This window comes from Paralichthys olivaceus, chromosome 3 (genome assembly GCF_024713975.1).
Source record: "Paralichthys olivaceus isolate ysfri-2021 chromosome 3, ASM2471397v2, whole genome shotgun sequence".
Taxonomy (NCBI): Eukaryota; Metazoa; Chordata; class Actinopteri; order Pleuronectiformes; family Paralichthyidae; genus Paralichthys; species Paralichthys olivaceus.
The window spans coordinates 27,678,027-27,699,953 of NC_091095.1; the positions used below are offsets into that span (position 1 = coordinate 27,678,027).

The following is a 21,927-nucleotide window of genomic DNA, read 5'->3' on the forward strand; positions in this document are numbered from 1 at the left end:
TTATCAATCCCATCTGACATTGCCAATGACCTGCAAGAGTACTTTGCACAATCCTCTTGACTCTCTTTGACTGCCAAGAAAGAGGTGAAAAGTTCCCATGAGGAGAATAAGGTGTCCTCCTTGTGTGCCTCCATCAGACAGATTTCCAAATGAGGCTTCACTGTACACAATCATCTTTAAGCCACTGTCACTGCCTAGTTGTTGAAAGTTCAGAACCACCTTCTTCGACTTTAGTTTGCATATTATTCTGTTTGCTTCATGAATAGTCTGAACAGTTCTGCATCTTGTAGGCCTGATGCCAGGTTGCTGGCATCAAACATTTGTCCCACATTTTTGTCCCTCATCCTTGACTTCTTCAAACACATTGTTGTCAGTCCACTTCTTTATCTCCTCATGTTTTGCCAAGTGAAATGATACATCTTTTGTTACAAATACATCCTAATGCTCATCTGTAGTATTTGTGTCAGTCATGTTCATTTCCACCTGGAGATCCTCCACACCTGACATGTCAACCGCGTCTGTGGTGCCTGCAACACCAGTTGGTTCAATAAATTGTAAATTAAACCAGTTTCTGTATTTAACTTTAGCTTTTCCTGCCCGGCCTAACACATTCACTGTGTGTAGGGTCCCTCCATCTTTGTCTCTGTATGTCACAATTTGTCCCATTTTCAGATTGGCCTCTATTTCCCTCTCAACAGGATTTTTTTGCCCTTGTAGTGTTACTTGTGAGGTGTTCTGGTTCTTTCTGCATCCTAGTGGGCAATGCTGCTGGCTCCACTTGACTCATACTTTGTTGCACTTCAGGTACAGTGTTCTCAGTGTCTATTGTGTTATTGACTACAGTGTTCTGTCCTCGCTCATGATTTGTGTCATCTTCATAATCACCTCTTGTGACATTTTGAGCCATATTTTCTGTCCTTTTTTTTTTAGTCTGAGGCGATGAACCCTAATGCAGGTTCCACCGTGTCTGACAAACACCACCCCACCATCTTGACCAATTACAACTCCTGGTCCTTTCCATTCTTGACAGTCCACTCACTTGTAATAGACTTTGTCTCCAGTTTCATATTTTTCATCTATATGACGAATTTGTTTCCGCAGTGCTCTCCGTATTCTCTCTGAACATTCTGCTTCTGTAAATTCCTTTCTTGATGCATGTAAGGCAGAGATATGTTTTGCCACCCACTCACATTTTGTTGTGCCCTCTAAAGCTGGGGGTTTAGCAGTTAGTATGGACGGCAAGTTGGGATTTTGTCCGAAGACTAACTGATGAGGACTTTAGCCATGGACACTTTGCATTGTGTTTTTAGCCATACGAGCCCAGTACATTGCTGTGCTCCAGTCACAGTCATAGCTCGACTTTACCTTCATTCTGATCTCTGAAAGTGTTTGGTTGTGTCACTCCAAAAGCCCGTTGCTCCATGGGCTGTAACCAGCTGTCATCTTTATTTCTATATTAAAGTTTTCTGCCATGTCTCGCACCTCGTCATTGTTAAACTCTGCTCCATTATCACCGGAAAGGTGGTCCATGCACACTTATCCAGTCATGGACAAAGTGTTTCACTATCTCAGATGATTTCTTTGTAGTCAGAACACTGCCTTCACTGAACCGTGTAAACTCGTCAATGACGTGTAAATACCACACACCTGGTTCAAGTTCATGGAGATCTACAACTTCAGTCTCATTGTACTGAGATGCTAGTGGTAGACCAACAGCAGGCCTTGGTGGAGTTTTACTGTATCTTTGCCATATTTCACCTTCACCCACAATTTTGTTTAGAAGACTGTTGCATTCTGTGTCTTTGTTACCTGAACTCTTTAGGAGTCTCTGTAGTTTCTCTGCAGATGCATGACCAAATTGTTTGTGAAGTTTCAACAAGATCTTGTGTTTTGCGCTGAGCTCATTTCCTGAGTTGATCAGTATTTCATTCTCACACTGACTTTCTTCCAGTCCCTTTTGTTTGTTGTCCATGATGTTCACACAGTAATGACCAGAGCTTGTGAAGTAAAGTTTTACAGGTTTGTTGAACATCACTGCTTTGTCATTTTCCATGTCCAGAACTGTCCCAGCTCTCTCGGAGGCTTTGCTCAGAAGCAGTGGTATGTTGGCTGGGACTACATCTGTTTCAATGTGACAGTTGATTTGTCCAATCTTTGCAGGTATTTTCTTGGTTTATCCCCATGCAGGATGTAGAAACTTTTCCTCCAAATATCCTCTTTAATGCCGACTTCATTGATGCAAATGTAAGAACCGTGCATGCTGTCAGAGCTAGCTGTCGGTCTTTCATGTCCAGTCATGCAGTGTCCAGCTGTTTAAAAGCTAGCACTGCATCGGGAAGCTCCATCTTGGAATAGTGTTGTTCAAAATCAATTATATAATCTGTCATTGACACTGCTGTCTTTCGTAATCTTGTCAAACTTTGAGTAGGCTTCATAGATTAGGTCTTTTTATTCCTTAAGAAACAAGTTGTCGAGTTTTGCAAGCAGCGTGACCATACCGGAGTCTTTATCCAAGTCATCTACCGGTATTTCCATCGCCGTCTCTCGCGCTCTCCCCGACAGCGCCAAAACAACAGCAAACGCTTGCTTGCTCTTTTCCAACTCTGTAACTCTGGTCCAAATAGCGACTTCATTCCAGCTTTCAAACGACTTCCCTTCGAAGCTCGGCGGGACTCTGTAGTTGCTAACTATCCTCTGCTACCATGTTAAACTAAAATGAAAACGATTTCTTATGGTAGATAGCTACACTTTTACTTCAGTCACGCAAAAGCACACATACCCCCCCCCCCTCCAAATCTTTTTTTTCTACGGCTCTACACATTTCACGTAGGTCACCTATTTTGGATTCAAAACAGTGAATTTCGGTTCGAAGGTGAGTGATTTTCATGCCTGATAGGTAAGTGTCTTTTTTAAATAAAACCAGCTCTTTTTAATCATCGAAAAACATTTGTATCCATTTTATTGCACATGAATGATTGAACCCTCTGTGGAAATGATCTTATAGATGTAGTGGGAAGACAGTAAGGATCATAGATTTGTTCTAATAATTTTCTAAATTTAATTTAAGAAGATAATTGTGTTGAATACATACTATTATTAATCCCCCATCAGTTAGCAAAGTCATGTTCACTGCAGCAATTTGACACTGTATATGAACGCTAAAGGCACTGTGTTATAGAAGATACAATTAAAAAACTGTTATTCCCTCAGTTCTGTAATAGTTATTTTAGCACAAATAACACATACTAAATGGGGTCTGAAATATTCATATGCAATGGTTATAAATGAGGACCCAGGCCATCCTAAATTTTAATCCCCATTGGTTCTCACAAAGACCCTTTGATTAGCTCAACCTACAACCCATTTTTTTAGATCTGCCTTGAGCTAACCATCCACACCCAAAAGCTCCCTTGTATTAAAACAGTGTACCTGCTGTGCAGTGATACCATTGGCGATGGCCTGTTGTACTGACTCCCTTGTAACTTGAGCCACAACGACATTAGGGAAGTGATAAAGCATTTCACTAAAGAGAGCCACCAAAGCGATCTGAAGTTCGGAGTCTAGAAAGGACAAAAGAAAACACAGACAAATCAATTTGAATTCTCTAAAATCATGCCCAGTTATGCATCTTTTCAAAAGCTACAATGTGAACCATTTTAATGAGGATTCTGAAACAGAGACCACTAGCACAATATAAACAATCTCAGCTGTGATTTAAGAAGAACAAACCAGGATAACCCCACCGAAAACCACTGGTACAAGTGCAGCCTGTTGAGTAATGGCTGCATATTTTAAGATTTCACATTACGCCCATTTTTTTGTTATATCATCTTACTGAGTAGTAGTTGTATAATAAGGTAAGTTGCACCTTTATGCGTATCAGGGGAGGAGCAGATGCCCTGCCCTACAAACACATGATGCAGCACCCTTATGATTCTGCATGAAGGAGCACAGTGTTGTGTTGTATGAATCATGCACATGTAGGTGGTGGACATGGTTTCTACTTTCTAAAACAGTAATGCATGTGCACACACACGCACGCAAACACACACACACTTGAGTCTCCATGATTTCGGAGGACATTGACCTACATTGATTTCCTGGAGATTTAAACTAACCATAACCAAAGTTACAGCTTGCCTAATCCTAACCCTTACAACAGTTTCTAGTCAATGGCATGTATGCAAATTAGAAGCACTGCTGAAACCACAACATTTGAAAACTGAAAACTCAGGAACTGTTACTAAGTTTAAGTTATTTCAATGTTAACATTTACATTTACAACAGTTAACATTAGTTTAATTAAATGTTAACTTCAAATAATTTGTAAATGTATACTGCCTACAACTTCATGTTGCCTGCAAATGAATGACACTTTATCTCCAGCTTTCCTAGTCTCATCAACTTACCAAAGCGCTTAACAGTACAAGTACCATTCACCCATTAACACACACTTGCATACAACAGTTTTATACACAGCTCTTTTTTCTATAATACACCATTTATACACTGCTGGCACAGCCATTAGGGGTAATTTAGGGTTCAGTGTTTAGCCCAATGACACTGCATACGCTTTACACTACAGTTTGCAGCACTCTTTGTTCTATGAGGGGCAATTCGGGGTTCAGCATCTTGCCCAAGGACACTACTGCCGACCCTCTGGTTGGAGGTTTGACCACCCTACCCCTCAGTCACAGCCACCCATGGTGATAAATGTATTAAATAACTGACTATTTTGAGTCTAGTTACAATATATTTCGAAAAATTTGTAGCAAGTGCTATGGGGCAAATTATCATTGATGCTAGGAAAAATGTGCCTTCTCTTTCGTGTTTCTTTGTTATGAGTATCAACTATGAAGAGAACCATTAACTGGGATGACAAAGATGACCTGGCTAGCATTATAGATGTGGTGTCACCATCAGTTAAACGGCCTATTGATCTAGCTTCATCTGGGGAATCAGAACTTCATCTAACTTCTGAAGAGTGGTCTTTTCCCTGTAAATGAGGGCATTTAAAGTTTATTCGAAATTTATAGCGAATGAACAAATATACTGCCAAGCACAACTGCAAAGTGTCTATTTAAGGAGAATATATCAAAGTTTGAATAAGAGGGGGAGACCAAGTTCATGTTATATTCACATTTAGTTTTTTGACACATGCATTCTATTTTTCTCAATAAAACCCAGTTGGATTCCTCTATATTGTCACTAACAAGTTATAAAGCTTTGTTTTTCTGCAGAAATACTGTTCACAGTTCAGGAAGAACCATGCAATATTTTTCACCATGAAATTTAAAAGGTGCATGCTTGTTGATGACAGAAAGGAACGTTTTTGTGAAAAATAAAAAAATAAATCAAAGGATAATTCAACATTTAGTGATTTGGATCCAAGATGAAGTTCATTGTCATAGACAAAAGATTGCTTATTTATTAGTGTTTGCATGCAACATAAAAAGCTCCCAGTGTTCTGACATACTTGTGTAAGCATAGATACGATAATTTGTTTCCACCACAATGAAGCCTGCATCTCCAGTACCAGGAGTGGAAGTGAAGTTAGAGCAGGAGGAGGTGCTGGTAGTGACCCCTGCAGCCAGAGTGATGGCCAGTCTGGTGGGGTAATACCGTCTTGACTTTCTCTGGTGACAAAAGAAAGAAGCAGTAAAGAAAACTAAGTATAAGTGATATACCATATCTATACAAATTTAACTAATTTTCTTATTATTGTTTCATGCACATTCTCAAAACTAAGTCTCTTCTCAACTCACTGAATGTAGTTTTTAAGGCAAAAGGGACAAAGGCAAGGGCATAAAATTATCTCATCACATTTGGCTGTCATTCATCAGTCACATGATAGAAGTAGCAACTATGTAATCTTTAAATAATTTAACATTATAATTTCATGCTGATCTTTCTCTCACTGAAACCAGATCTGAAACTATTAAGCTATTATTATTACTGCTGATGCCATCATTAATAACATAATATATAGAGTAGCATGGGTGAGGCAAATTATCTTCAAACATCAGGCCAAAATTGCCCATCAGTCCCCTCATTGTAGAAGGCAAGATCTACTTTAGTGTCATAGCCCTAAAGGCTGACAAGCTATGTGGTGAAAAACAAGCTGGAATTCCAGGGTTCTCTGGGATGTTTAGAACATACTAGAAATTATCAGAGCTTCAAAATTGGTAGTAGATTATGAGCGCCAATTAGGGCTTACATGGACGACATGACAACCCTGACCACAACAGCACCATGCACCCGACAGTTGCTAGCGAAACCTAAGGAAAACATCACATGGGCCAGAATGAGGAACAACCCATCAACATCAAGAAGCATCTTAAGGTACAAATCAGATCACCATTCCATCGGTGTCTGAGAAACCTTTAAAAAGCCTTGGAAGATTCTATGATGGAAGCCGGTCGAGCAAATGAAGCAGGATGTCAGCAGCAGCCTAAAGAACACCAATCAGTCCATGCTTCCTGGCAAGCTAAAGCTCTGGGGCCTCAGTTATAACTGTTGCATCTTTCAGACACGAATTTGTGCGTACGCCACTTCTACACTGCACTGGAGACCAAAAAATGTAAAAAATTAGTTCAGCTTTAAACTTCAATCTCCAAATTATGTCCCAGAGTGGAGGTTAGGACACCACATATGTGTGAAGTACTCATATGGCTGTAAACCTAAATACTGTGGTGACACTCATGCATAATGCTGCATGATGCACTATATGTTTAAAGAAGGCTTAGTTGGAAAGAAGTGTTAGTGACTATGAAGATTTCCTGGCCCATGATGATGACTGACTCATCAGCTGTTACAGATTCTATAGAGCCGAGAGGATAAGAAGAGAATAGAGAGAAATCAAAGAATTCGAAAGTAGAGATTTGATGGAGCAAGGCGGCTCTGTCAAATCTCGCTCTGCCTTCTCCGACTGAATTCTACTGTGGAAACTTCTAGTGATCACGTTTGTCCAGAGACAAATGAGCGGTTTATTATATAGAAGAATGGTGTAGCTTATTTATGATCTCAGAACCTGAGGGAAAAGTAACACACACACACACACACACACACACACACACACACACACACACACACACACACACACACACACACACACACACACACACACACACACACTGCTCTCTCTGTGTCTCTCACTCTCTCTCAGCTGACTGACTCGCTACAGTTCAAAAGTTGATCTGTTTGAAATGACTCCACAATATCAACACTGATCATCACATAATTAGGGCACAAGCACTGACATAGCGAAGGCCCTAATTATGTTATTATTATTATTTTTCAGGCAAGTGATTTGCCTTTTTGAGGCCTTTAACATACTCGAAAGCTCATGAAACTTTGCAGGCTATTCAAAAGTGATGAGAATTTACATATTCTCGAGTAATTTGAAATGGGCGTGGCAAAATGGCTGAACAGCGCCACCTAGAACGCACTAGAATGCAGCCTCGGAGCTTCCTGATCTACATGAAAATCTGTACACACGTGTATCATGACCAGATGAACAAAAAAGTCTCAAGGAGCATTATGAAAAACGCAACAGGAAGTCAGCCATTTTGGATTTAGTGGCCATTTTATCTCGGAGATACAAAAGTCTGGGCCTGATGACATCTACATAGAAATTAGGAAATGTCTTGTTTTTTGCATGTCATACGCTTTGATCAATTCCTCCTCCACCATTGACCACAACCATGTCAAACTTTGTCAGAAGGGCCTCAAGACATTAATGATGCAGGCATAAGGAAACTGAGTTTTTGTCAAATGCCATAATAGGGGCGTGACGTCAAACTTCAACAAGTCACCATGACACTGTAACTTCAGTGTACATTGTACAAGTGTAGAAGACATTTATATAGATTTAAGAAATGGGTGTGGCAAAATAGCTGAATAGCACCCCCTAAAGTGCAGCCCCGGCAGCACGATTGACTGATATGTACAAAAATCGGAAGGGACATGTGTTTTTTTATTACAAACAAAAAACTCTCTTGGATCAATATGCTAGACCAAACAGGAAGTCAGCCATTTTGAATAAGTGGCCATTTTTGACGTGTTGTATTTGAACTCCTCCTCCTAGAGCTTTCATCAGACCAACTTTAAAGTAAAGTGTCATCTCAACAATATGGAGATTAAAACTACCTCGATTTTTTAGTGTGCGTCACATGGTCTGATCGTGGCATGAGGTGCGGCGAAGGTTAATCCTTCGCCAAAGGAGACTAAATTGTCATAATTCCACTGTGCATTGTCCAGTCATCACCAAAATTAAATCCTAAGATCAAAGTCCAGACCTGAACAGCTCCATACGTCAGAAGTCTTTGCACCACCTACTGATCAGTGTGAAAATTAAGTTGTATTTAACTCTACTGTTGATTGTCAAATTAGGACCAAAATTAAAACCTATGATCACAGCTCTGTTACGCCCCACGATTATGTGGCCCTAGGAGGCGAACAACATGTAAAATCACTGACCACCTCTGATACGAATCAAGATCAGAAAGCCTTTAAAACCAGCAGAACCATGGGATTTATCATCAAACAACACAATACACGCAATGTTAAAATCCCATGCTGAGGCACAGCAGTCCCCACACTGGAAGCCTCCCTTCTGATCCTGACACAGGAGTTTTTAAAGAACCTCAATCCACTGGCCAGGTGCACCTCATTGATGACTGATTGGTTAATCAGGGTGGAGCTAGAGAAGAGACAAGAGAAAGACAGGAACACAGTACAGGAAAAACATACACCTGTAACATGCTCCATGTATCAAAATTAAGTCAGGGTCATAGTGCCACCTACTGATTGGACATGAAACAAGAAGTTGTATTTAACTCCACTGTACATCGTCCAATTGGCCTCAAATTGGTCATGCATTATCAGAGTACTGACCGGAAGAGATGTATTATTATGTATGTAGTGATAGCACCACCTACTGGAAACAGGAAGAAAGCCTTGTTTTACAACTTTAGTTCAATTTTAATAGAATTAATGAATAGAAATGTTCACCTTGTGGCCTGCACTTGATGGCGTGGACCATGATGCGTGATTGGTCGGCTTGGTTCGGCATTGTGTGACTTACACAGGAGCATTTATCCTTCCCATGGTGCCCAAAACGCACAAAACACAGCTGTTTCGCCCGGTTCCCAACCGCCCTCCCCAGCGACTGCATCAGGTCCCGAGTTTGCAATTGCTCGGGCCCGCTCAGTGCTGCTTCGCAGCCCTGGTGATCAATACTTTAACAAACAAAAAACAGTTTAAAAAAACATCAAACAAACAGAGATGAACAAGGACCAAAGACAATAACAAAAGCTATGTACATGTACAAAAAAAGCTAAATAGTTGGTGCAAATGGCGCAGAGCAAAGCATTCATCAGCTGCACAACCCATTTGCCTCTTTCCACGCACGCACGCACTTTTCACTGCTCTCCTTGAAGCCCATTTTGAAAAATTCTGGTATTTGTATTGATAGGGGATATTGCAGCTGTCCCTGAATTTAATAATCCTGCAGTTTTGGATGATTAAAATATGTACAGATTATTGCATTACAAGAAGTACCCTCACCTTGCCTACACCTTTAAATCCGACCACTTTTTTATTTCAGACATTTCTCACTCTCACTCACTGCATTACCGGCAGCAGCAAAATGATACCACTCAGTGTATTTTCTTTTATAAATGATCACTTTTGTGGCCACTAAACAATCTGTCTTTCCTCACCTCAAACTCACTCACAATCACCTCCATGTCAGTTTTAATGGAAATTTACTTGAATACTACTTACTCTATATAATAACTACTTAGTTTATGCTTACAGCAGACATTTCCATCTAGGGTACAGCTCGAAATAGACTTAATGCATAAGCATGTACACCCACTGTCTAGCATGTGAGCCCATTGTCTATTCATGTCTTGCAGAAGTTGATCCTGAGGACTTCCGGTGATGGCGGCGAGGCGGGCAGCAGAGTAGTTTGTGAGCTCCCAGACTGGTCCACGAATGTCCCCATTTTTAGAGAATTATTCCGGCTTATTTTATTACAAATTTAATGGGGAAATATAAACTAAGGAAGGCTAAGAACATTACTATTCAAAACAGATCGGAACACGAGGAAATGGCGAGTGGAGAAGCTGATGTAGAGATCGACACGGTCGAAGCTAACGAGCGCGTGGACATGAACACTCTGCAAGCTAGCATCAAGGCAATCCACGCTGACATAAAGGCAGGACATTCCGACTTGAAGAGGGAACTGAATGGTTTCTGCGAGACAATTAAGCGAGACATGAAGGAAGAGCTGGGGTACTTTAAAGAAGAAGTGAACCAGAAGCTGAGTGAGATCGGTGTGGAGCTGAATAATGCACAGGTCAGACTGGACGAAGTAGAGACACGAGTGGCCGAGGTGGAAGAATGGGACGCTAACGCAAAGAGCGTGCTGCTTGAAACTTTGCAGCAACAAGAGCACATTCTATCCAAATTAGTGGACCTAGAAGCACGCTCCCGCAGAAATAATCTCCGCATTTTTGGAATCCCCGAGGGAGAGGAGCACGACAATCCCTGTGCGTTCTTAGAGGAGTTTATCAAATCAGAGTTGTCGCTCCCCGACGTTGACCTTAAAATACAACGCTGCCACCGATCTCTCGGCCCGAAGCCACCTCCCCACGCCGCCCCGAGATCCATGATCGCCTATTTTCTCGCCTACAGCACCAAAGAACTGGTGCTGAGCACTGCTTGGAGAAAGAAGGAGGTTCATCTTAATGGAAAGAGAGTTTTTTTCGACCACGATTACCCGGTGGAAACCATGAAGAAAAGAAAGGAATATGCCCCGCTGAGGAAAGTATCAAAGGCAAAAGGGCTGAGGTTCCAGACACCCGCACCTGCAAGGCTCCGAGTCTTTTATGAGGAGGGACCGACGACGTACACTAATGCAAAAGAGGCAGCGGAGGACATGCTGAAGAGGGGGATTCTGTCGCCTGGTGAAGAGACCGCTGCACCTGTGGCTGTCAGCAACCAACGGAGCGGCGCAGACACGGCGCCCCGGAGGAGACTGACAGACGCAGGCTGGGAGCTCCGCGAGCCCACCAAACGCCGAAACCACACCGCAGGCATCGATCGAGCCCGAGAGAAGCTACGGAGATTTCAACACTCTCAAAGGCTTTAGGAGAACTGTAACTGAGATGCACTCGTGAGTAACTAGAGATAATAGCCTACGTCAGAGTTTACGCACACAGATATATAAATATGTAGCCTATAAGATGTTTTAACAGTGTTCGTGGCTGATTAAAGTTTGAATATCAGTCCTGTTACTTTACCTGTTTATATAAATTGCTATGGTATTGAGTATACTTAGCCAAAACATTAGTCACTCTCTGGACCAGTAATCTGGGGGGGATTTATCTGCACTCAAGCCGCTGGATGTGTGCTCTGATGACACTGATGACATCAATGCGCACCTGGAGGGGCCCTCCTCCTGGAGGCCTCCCCTCCCTGTTCAGAAGTTACATTTGTACTTCACTTTTGGAGGTCACTACTTTTATGTTTTACTGTGTAGCACATACTTTTTTTTGTTTACATGTTCAGGTCATTGGAGGAGCATTATGTGTTTATTGGTCTAATGGGATAGGATGATAAACCAGGAGTACTAAGTTATCACTTTGAATGTTAATGGTTTGCTTAACCCCATCAAAAGGAACAAGCTACTAACTAAAATGAAGAGAGAGAAACAGCAAATGGTTTTCTGGCAAGAGACTCACCTCTGTGATGAGGAACACGAAAAATTAAAACGCTTTGGCTTTAAAAATACTTATTACTCATCTTTTGGACGTAAGCAAACAAGAGGGGTAGCAATACTGATTTCAAATAAGGTAACATTCCAATTTTCAAAGCAATTAACGGATACAGAGGGGCGTTACATCTTAGTAAAGGGACAAATAGACCAGAAACCTGTGACACTGCTAAACGTTTATAGACCCCCAGGCAACGATAAGATATTTATTAAAAAAATATTTGATATAATTGCTGAGGAGACCTCAGGTGTGCTCATTTGTGGTGGGGACTGGAATGTACAGCTACAACCCTCCCTTGACTCCTCTAACTTAACGAAAAGAACGAACCCTGAGACAGTTACAGTCAAAAAACTTCTTCATGAAGCAGGTTTGATGGATATCTGGAGGCAAACTCACCCGACAGAAAGACAATTTACTTTTTTTTTCCCCACCCTCACAGCGTACATTCACGAATTGACTATTTTTTCATGTCCAACTTTGACAGGCATAGAATCACACAATGTGATATAGGTGTTAAAGACGTATCGGACCACGCAGGGGTATATCTATCTCTACATCTGGATACCGAAGTTAAAAACACAACTTGGAGGCTTAACACTAGCCTATTAAATGACCCATCGTGCAAAAAATATATTGAAAAAGAATTTAAAGAGTATTTAGAACACAATGACAATGATGAAGTATCTCCAAGTAACATATGGGATGCTTCCAAAGCTGTAATCAGGGGGAAACTCATAATGTTGTCTTCTACTAAAAAAAAAGAAAGGCAGAAACAACTGAATGACTTACTTATACAACTAAAACACTTGACCTGAAGGCCCTTCTCAACAAAAAGAAGAGGGCCTCAGGGGACAGAGCTGAACTCAAACGGGTACAAAGGGAGCTCAAACGCAGCATCAGGGAAAGGACAACTTCAGAAGAAAACTGGAGCACAAACTGGAGGACAACAACACCAGGGACGTCTGGAGTGGGATGAGAGAGATCACCGGCTTCCAGAGGAGAGGTGGGGGTGCAGCTGAGGGGAATGAATGACGTGCCAACCAGTTAAACCTGTTTTTCAATAGGTTCACCTCCAACCTCCCCACCCCTACGGCCCCTCTACTGCTTCTTCGAGACTGGTCCTGGCATACCTCAGACCTCTGGTGTGCCCATCACAAGACCCCCTGCAGTTTGCATATCAGCCAAAACTGCTGGCAATCATGGACAATCCCTCTCACCCACTCCACAAAACACTGGACAAGCCAAAGAGCAAGAAATCATTCCTCCCAACAATAAGACTTTTCAACTCATCACCTCACCTGTGTCAGAGCCACCATCACAGAACTGCACTAAATCCACCTGTCACCTTTTGCTACCTGTTACCTTTGTACTGTGTACAAACACAACACTCCGCTCCAATACTGAAACATTTACTTCATATCATATGTGATATGTGTTAGTATAGAGATTATATATCATTTTATACAATATTCTTGTCTTTTCGCACATTCTATTTACATATTCATATTCATAGTATATTATCTATTGTATGTGTATAGTCAAGTATTTAGTATGTATATATTATAGCTATATTATATATCATATCATATATTGTGTGTGTGTATATATATGTGTGTACATATTATATATTGCAGTTATGTACGTATGCACACCTTGCACAGGCTAAATATAGGACACATTTCTATGTGTATATTATTGTTATTATTATTGTATACTGTTATTATCCTGGTATTATGCATTATATTATATACTATATATACACTGTACTATTATTATATACTGTTTAGTAACAATAACATTACCATCATTTCATCATTACTATTACCATCATCTTGCCACTGCCCCTTATCTACCTATTTACCTTGTGTCTTTTAAGTGCCCTTTGCCTATTCCGTGTTTTTATTTTGGTTCTTATTTTTTTTTTTTTTCTACTTACAGTATCTTATTACATTGCATTTTTATTGTATCCAAATACTGAACTGCTGTGACAACCTAATTTCCCTTTGGGGATGAATAAAGAAAGACTTTTTACAGACAAGATTTTAAAAAACTTACTAGCCGTGTAACATAATGACACAACACATAGAACAAGGAATTACACTGTTACTCAAAAATAATCTTTGTAGTGAACGAATACACAGTTCACTGTAAGGACTTAAGATGGTAGGGATATTAATAGATAAAGTCCTTAAATCCCTTTTGTAATGTGTCCATTGCATTTAATTACATAAACATTTGCTCCCTTTTGTGTCATTGATAACTATGTTGCTGCTGGAGCCCTCTATAAGGTTCATTAATGCAGACAGTTATCCTCTCATTCTCATACTCACCTTCCTCTGGAAGACCAGTCCAAACTCCCGCAGATGCTGCAGGAAAGTGAGTAACGACTCACTCATGCCCTCCACTGAGTAATCCTGAGCCACAAAGCAACACATTTAATATACATATAAACATTTTAACAGGATTCTTTAAAAATCTCAGACTGCATTATCATATTGTTATGCTGTATTTCGCCACACATGTACATATTGCACACTGAGGATCAAACAGATAAACAGTAAAATGCTGTACACTCACTCTGCCCAGAGTAGAGAAACTGAGCTGGAATAAGAATGACAAGATCTCCACCAGGTCCATCCCTCTAGACTGCAAAAGACAAAGAATGAAATATAGGCTACTACATTCATGACAAGTACCTCTATTAAAATTAGCCACTCTGAATAAATGAATGTCAGTCTACAACAATTCCAGTCTAAAAAAATTGAGAGGGAGAGGAATTACATGTTCTCTAATTGCGCACATGCTACATTGACTTTACAGCACTAATTCCATCAGATCAGTCATGTTGTACTTACCACTTGGTAAACAACCTCTTTCTGATCATAGATAATATTTTAATTCACTTCATTTAATAGTTTTTCCCAAATTATTTTATAAATATATTTGAGCTACCTTCACCTGAGCTCCAAACTCTGTTTATTTGACAGGAGCATACAAAGAAAGCAAGGGATGAATACGTTTAAACCACTGGAATTTAAAATCTGAAATACATGTGCACTGTTCACTAATAGTAGATTGACATAACAAAATTACAAAACAAATTCCTTCACATGATCATTCTTGGTACCCTCTTTTTGTCAAAGCTATTGTACTAATACCTAGTCACCTTTCAATGAAACTCCTGACACTATATATGCTCTTCCCAGAAATTAAAATAATTGTTTGTTTGATTTGTTTTTTTGAATTCACATCTGAATCTCTGACCAATATGTCAGCAGTTGAGAGTTCTGGGATGCATGGTTCCACGTTCTCTTTGCTGTGTGAACGCAAATGCGTCCTGTGCCACATATGAAGGCCTAGTCAAATGACGTCCTCTTACCTTCTCCAGCTTCATAATGAATCAAAGGTATTTGATGCTTCTCAGGTACCTTTCTTTGAAAAAAAAAACAACTGTAGACCCTTGTTCTCCCTCTTAGTTTTCTGTTGCCTGGCTTTTTGTTTTTAATATCCCAATTTCTTCAACAACAACAGGTCAAATCCACTTACAGCTCACCATCTGTTATTCTTGTAGTGCACCTACCGAAAGGAAGCAATGCGATTCTAGGTCTCTGCGCAAGACTGAAACATGCACTGAACAGAGATATAGATGAAATATAAAGGCTATCCTGCTAATTATTTGAAATGGAGAAACAAACTACATGTTTACATAATTTATAAACCCCATGCCCCAGGTATGGGCCTAAGGTCAAACTAAAAGAGGACATTCAGGTACCTGAGCAGTTTTGAGGTACTGCAGGGTGAAGTACCACAGCTGAGAGGAGGTGTCCAGGAGGAGGAACTGGAAACCAGCTGAGGTAATATAGGGCGCCTCTCCTGCCTCACTGACAAACAGAGACGATGAGAGGACAACATGAGTTACAATTCAAAAGCCGAGATCATGCTTTGTCATTCTTCTTTGATGATGCTTTCCATGGTTGCTAGCTTTCAACCAAATAACCTATACATTTTTTAATTTACTCATTGAAATCCAGCCCATTGCTTTATTGAGGCTTGCTGTCGCCTGTAATTCTAATTCTCTATTCAATTTTCATAGTTGGTTCAGTATCCTTGTACAGTGCTGTATTACCCTGCTGCTTATCCTACCTCCTCACTCCCCGCTGACCTTTACTTAGCATGTTAACAATAAATACTGCTAAAAATAAAATCCTAGCTAAAACACAGGAAAGCTTGCTCTTAATCTAACATACCCATGGAACCCCCCCCCTAGCTGCCTACTTTTGCCTGCTGGCTTGCTACTCCATATCCTTGTAGACGGCCCAAGATAACACACACAAAAAAAAAATCAGTGCCAAAAATGTCATAACATGATGCCATGTTGAAATTTTTCTCCTGTCCAAGGAAGATAAAGCCTAGCAATGAATCATGCTTACTGTGCTTATGGTTTACGATTTTTGATGATTCATGTGTGACCAAGATATGTACAGACTACAGAGCATGACATTTTACTGTGTAAAAATTTGTGAGTGTACCTTTTCATGAGACATGCTTGAACTAGCAGCTGTGCCAAGTCCTGACTGACAGCAGCACTGGGAGAGCCCACCATGAAATGCAGAATGACCTCCCAACGCTCCATAGCGTAACGGTCAAGACTCTCAATGTCCCGTGCATGGCGGTCAGGACCCAAAGTGCTGCCCTCATCCGCCCATGCTTTGCCCCTGTGTGTTGACACAGCAGTGTAATCCTTTACTTAAAACAACAGGTTATAATAGCAGCTTAAGTGCTGCATTTCCATCTCAAATCAGGCTAGTTGGCGTAAAGTTGCAATCTTGAAGATTTCATTCCGGGTTTATTTTGTAACACCTTTAGTTACTGGTGGGACAAGCAAAGGAATATAATACCAACGGTCCTACAATTCTGCCTGTCATTTTAATTTAGGAAGAAGTCCCACAATAATTAGTCTTTGATCTGTGATCTGATTTTATCCTGTGCACAAGGAGTGTGAATGGCAGTAACATGAGCTGGTTACCTGGCTGAGTAATGGGCAGGTTGCAGCCTGTTGTCTGCAGCACCTCATCTAACAGCTGCTCCTATGGTTTCATTTCTGCCTGACATATTTCAAATTGATCTGCTGTCAGAAAATATAGAAAATTAACCTTGTCTTGAATAATACCAGTCAGAGAAAAGCACACTAACAAAAACACTGCAATTCCTTGACTGACTTCTTTATGATAAAAAATATTTTACCTTTTATCTGGAAATGTTGCCACAAACACATGTTAATAAAACTCAGTAATAGGCTCAGTCATCTTTGTGTTACCATTTTGTATTATAATCTTATAATTGTGGGCACAATATGTGGCAATACCTGGTGTGTTCACAGAAAGCAGACCTACCCGCCAAGCAGCGCAATCATAAGGTTGTCCTTGAACACTGGATTTAAAATGTATCCCTGCAGACCACCCTGGAGCTGCTGACAGTGCCAAAGGCACAGTCCTACCAACACTGAGACACATTCATCATGATCCCTGCAGGTAGAAGAAAAAAAATTAACTTAGCTGGTTATCACTCTGAAATGTGTATTTTTCTTACACTGAATACATGAAAGAGCTGCTTACACTGAGGTAATTTCATTCTCTGCTGAAACAACAGTTTCCCTTTCATAATTATGATGTTTACTAATGGTTTTCACCCATAAAGAATACAATGTCTGTACTCTACACATTTGCAGACAGTCTAATCACCCCCATCTTTCCACTGTTAAACTGTCCCCCTGTCCTTTAATCCGGGTCATTCTACTGTCTCAGATCCATTCTGTGCAGCAGACTCAACATATTCCCAAAAACCAACAAAACTCACAACACTACAGAGATTTGACTCTGGTTGATATTTCTACAATATTCCCAAACCAGGAGAATGCCTGGCTGACACGGAACAAATTCCTTAAACACTGTGGATGTGAATAAATAATAAGTCCCCAGTAACTATAAGTGGATGAAAAGTTACATAGCGGCACAGGGCCACAGTTACGGTAATGAAGACGTCACAAGGTAGGAGACTCACTTCTGATTGTCTTTATTCACCCACAATGCGACTGCTGCCTGTGGAAGTGGCTGATCCAGGAACAGCATACGTATCACATAATTCTTGGCCATAGAGGGGAGTTCCCTGTAGAAGATCAACCACAATATAAAAATATATATTATAATCCATGGGACAAATATTGCAACATTAGAAAAAGCAAAGCCATCATACCTGTAGACCGCCAGACAAGTTGCTGGATGGTTGTACAGTCTGTCCAAGATGTCCGGACTCAGCTCTCTCAAGTACTCATGCAAATTCTTACACTGAAGTTGGACACGTAGCTTCATTATCTACAAAATAAACAAGAATGTCACAATGAGCAAATCATCCCCATGTTGACTGCACTCATTGGAAATCGCTATGGATAAAAGCGTCAGCTAAACGATATGTAATCCCCATTACGTCTTTCATATCCAGGACATCAAAGGGTCGCATCAATTCTTTTTTTTTTTAAATCTAGATTTTTTGAATGAACACTTACATTCGGCATATAGATTGTTCCAGAATATGTGCTCTAAAGTCGCTAACAAAACATCCGCCGAGAAGAGGACTTGAAATAAGACCATTTGCATATGTTTGTAAAATGCGTTATTTACCGTATGGATTGACGAAAGATGTCGAGCACTTTCAGATAATAGGGTTATTTGATATTACCAATTGACAGCATTGTTACTATTTGGCGTCTCTCATCAAGCGGCCATGTTAAGCTTCCGGTTTCCGGGTCATGTGAACTAAGGCGAACGCCGGGTTGAAGGGCACATTACTGCTCCCTGCCGGCCTTGTTATTTTGTCTTATTTGTCATGACTTCAGTGCCTTGAGGTTAGTACTTTCTAGTTTTCAATCAAAACGTGAAAAAAAGAAATGTAATGAAAACGTGTCCATCAATAAATATATGCCGCAGTTTCAGGAGAGCAGTTTTAGGACCCCATTTCTAGGACTCACATTTTTGTGACAGCGCCATCTAGTGGATTGGATGAACATCAGGTTCAAGACTACATTTCTTCGACACCAGTTAGTTTTAAAGGTGTAATACTACTTTCTGTTTTCATATATAGTTTTAAAGGTTTATTCCGCCTAAATGCTACTGTCTGTCTTTTATACTTTTAAAGGTTTATTCCAACCAATTATTACTTTTTCTCCAAGTAATTTAAACAATTATTCTACCAAAATACTACTTTCTGTCTCGCTTCTGACCTGGGTTGCTAAAGGTTTCATGTTAGGTATTGATGTAATTAGAATGATCAGGTTAAATAAAGATGGATACTATGGCCCTTGCAGTTACTAGATCTCAATCAGCTATTTGAGTGGAGAGACAGAAGTGACTAAGAAAATGTTTCTTTTATATGATAGGATGGAAAATTACTTTTATTTTTACACATACACATTCACACACAGTAACAAACAGGACCCAATTAACATAAACTTGTTGAATTATGGCACTGCCATGGAGTGCACTTCAAACAGTGTCCAGGAGATAAGCACCCATCCAGCCACCAGTCAATCAATCAAATTTTATTTGTAAAGCCCATATTCACAAATTACAATTTGTCTCATAGGGCTTAAGAAGGGAAACAACAAACCTCAACAAAAGTAAGGAAAAACTACCAATAAAAACCCTTTCAACAGGAAATAAAATGTAAATATCTCTGAGTAAGCAACATGTGAGGCATCCCTCTCCTAGGATGGACAGAAGTGCCATAGATGCCACATGTAGCTGAACATATACCAAATTTGCAATATTTACAACATTGATTACAAGAAACAGTTTCTAAGAAGATGGAAAGTGTGTTTCAAAGTATTTATAGATAAGAAAATGTGTGATAGAAATAAATGGAGCAGCAATGATAATTGAAATGGTGGAGTTTTTGCCAGTAATGGTATAACATGTAGGCATATTGTTTATCGAGCAGTCTTGTTGTAGCCATAGTACTTAATCAGCTGCCACCATGATCTCGAACCATCATCATGATCCACAATCAACCATCACAATCCACAATCAACCATCACGATGGGTGCAAGGCCATTTATTGTGTTGAAGACGAATAATAAAGTTTTAAACTGGATCCTAAATTGTACAGGTAGCCAGTGAAGGGAGTAAATTACGGGTGTGATGTGATCGTGTTTACGGGTGTTAGTTAGGAACCTGGCAGCAGCATTTTGAACCAGTTGTTTGAGATGCTTGGCTAAGTCCAATGTACAGTATATTGCAGTAGTCCAGCCTTGAGCTAATAAAGGCATGGATGGCTCTTTCCAGGTCACAGCGGCTCAGAAACGGCTTAAATTTTGCAAGTAGGCAACCTGAAAGAAGCTTGCCTTCACAACAGCATTAATTTGTAAGTCAAATTTAAGACCGGAATCAAATTTCACTCCCAGATTTTTAACAACATTGTTACAGAAGGATACCAGTGGACCAAGACCAGGTGTTGTACTAGGCGTGTTTGATGAGCCAAACAAAATACATTCTGTCTTGCTCTCATTTAGACAGAGGAAATTTTGTGATACCCAGAGTTTAATGTCACTCAGACATTTGTGGATTGACTCCAAGGCATCTGGACAGTTTGACATGATGGGCAGATAGAGTTGTAGATCATCTGCATACAAATGAAAGGAGACGTTGTGCTTCAGTATTATTGAGCCTGGTGGCAGCAGATATAGAAAGAACAGAACAGGCCCCAAAATGGACCCCTGTGGAACGCCAGAAGACAGAAGAGCTGATGAGGAGGAGAGGTCGCCAATCATCACAGAGAAAGTTCTTGCCGTGAGGTAAGATCTAAACCACTGCAGCACCGAACCTTGCAGTCATACATGTTGGGCCAGGCGTGCCAGGAGGATGGAGTGGTCCACGGTATCAAACGCTGCGCGGGTTTCTTGGCATCGAGGGAGATGAGAATATCATTATGCACTTTAAGTTGTGCTGATTCAGTACTGTGGCAAGCTCAGAAACCGGATTGGAGCTTTTCAAGAATGTTATTATCTTCCACAAACGATTGGAGCTGGAGGAAAACAACTTTTTCTAAAACTTTCGACAGAAATGATAGATTTGACACAGGTCTGAAGTTTGATAGAACTGCAGGATCGAGGTTGGGTTTTTTAAGGCGAGGTCTGACCACAGCATGATTGAACACTTTCGGAACAGACCCTGAGCTGAGGCAACTATTGATAAATGTGAGGAGACCAGGACCCACTGTGCTAAAAACCTGTTTAAGCATAAAGGATGGAATAATGTCCAATGGGCAGGTGGTGGATCTTATTCCCTGGACCACTTCAGACAGATGGGATAGAGATACTAGCCATGGGTCAGGCCATAGCCATGGGTCAGGCTTAGGTTTAGCAGAGATAGACCGATATGGAGCAATAGTGTCCAAGATTTCCAAGCATGCGGAATGAAAGGTGGAAATAAATGTCTCTGGACACAGGGGAAGGAACAGTTCATGATGGGTGTTAAAACTACCGCTCATGAAAGCAGCAGCAAACTCTTCAGCTGTAGTGGAGGTGAAAATGCAGCGGCATGAGGCTGAAGTATGGGATTTAGCTGTAGTGGAAGGGGCTATAAATTCAAATGTGCATTTGTATATCGGTTATCTGATATACAAATGCCACCTATTTCTGTGATGGATAATGGGAGTCCATGGGAGATAATAAGGTCTAATATGTGCCCATGTTGGTGTGTGGCAACATTTACTGACTGTACCAGGCCGAAAGATGACAAAAGGCTTTGGAACTCAGTTGCCAGTTGGTTAGAGGGACAGCAGATATGAACGTTAAAATCACCACAGATCAGTAGACTGTCATATTTTGGCATTAGATCAGCAAGTAGGTCTGAGAACTCTGTTATAAATTCCTTGTTCTGCTTAGGTGGACGATAGATTACAGCACACAGTACAGGACATGTAAACTGCACCAATAATAACTGTAGCTCAAAGCTGCTGTAACTTTTTGCTGGGAGTAGGCGGCAGGTAAAACTCTGTTTGAAGACAGCAGCCAGACCGCCCCCGCGGCTGGACTCTCGCGGTGTACTGTGGAAAGATTAGCTGGGTGGGAGGAGCTCAGAGAAAGCGCTGT

The 21,927-nt window shown here is 40.6% G+C and overlaps 1 protein-coding gene across 2 annotated transcripts in view; it reads right to left on the reverse strand.

Annotated features, from left to right (window-relative positions):
* The window catches only part of gtf2h4 (general transcription factor IIH, polypeptide 4), a 40,462-nt gene extending 21,844 nt beyond the window's left edge, over positions 1-18,618 (reverse strand). For both annotated transcript variants that reach the window (XR_011240721.1, XM_020106685.2), the window contains exons 1-10: positions 18,461-18,618; positions 18,036-18,154; positions 17,844-17,948; positions 17,177-17,308; positions 16,313-16,498; positions 15,556-15,664; positions 14,361-14,429; positions 14,114-14,197; positions 5,477-5,636; positions 3,430-3,560 (exon numbers count right to left, since the gene is read on the reverse strand). Coding sequence is in view for 1 of the 2 variants with exons in the window: in XM_020106685.2 (XP_019962244.1) it covers positions 3,430-3,560; positions 5,477-5,636; positions 14,114-14,197; positions 14,361-14,429; positions 15,556-15,664; positions 16,313-16,498; positions 17,177-17,308; positions 17,844-17,948; positions 18,036-18,151 (1,092 nt within the window). In the remaining variant the exon portion in view is untranslated. The remainder of the gene's footprint in view (positions 1-3,429; positions 3,561-5,476; positions 5,637-14,113; positions 14,198-14,360; positions 14,430-15,555; positions 15,665-16,312; positions 16,499-17,176; positions 17,309-17,843; positions 17,949-18,035; positions 18,155-18,460) is intronic.
* Positions 18,619-21,927: the final 3,309 nt, after the last annotated feature.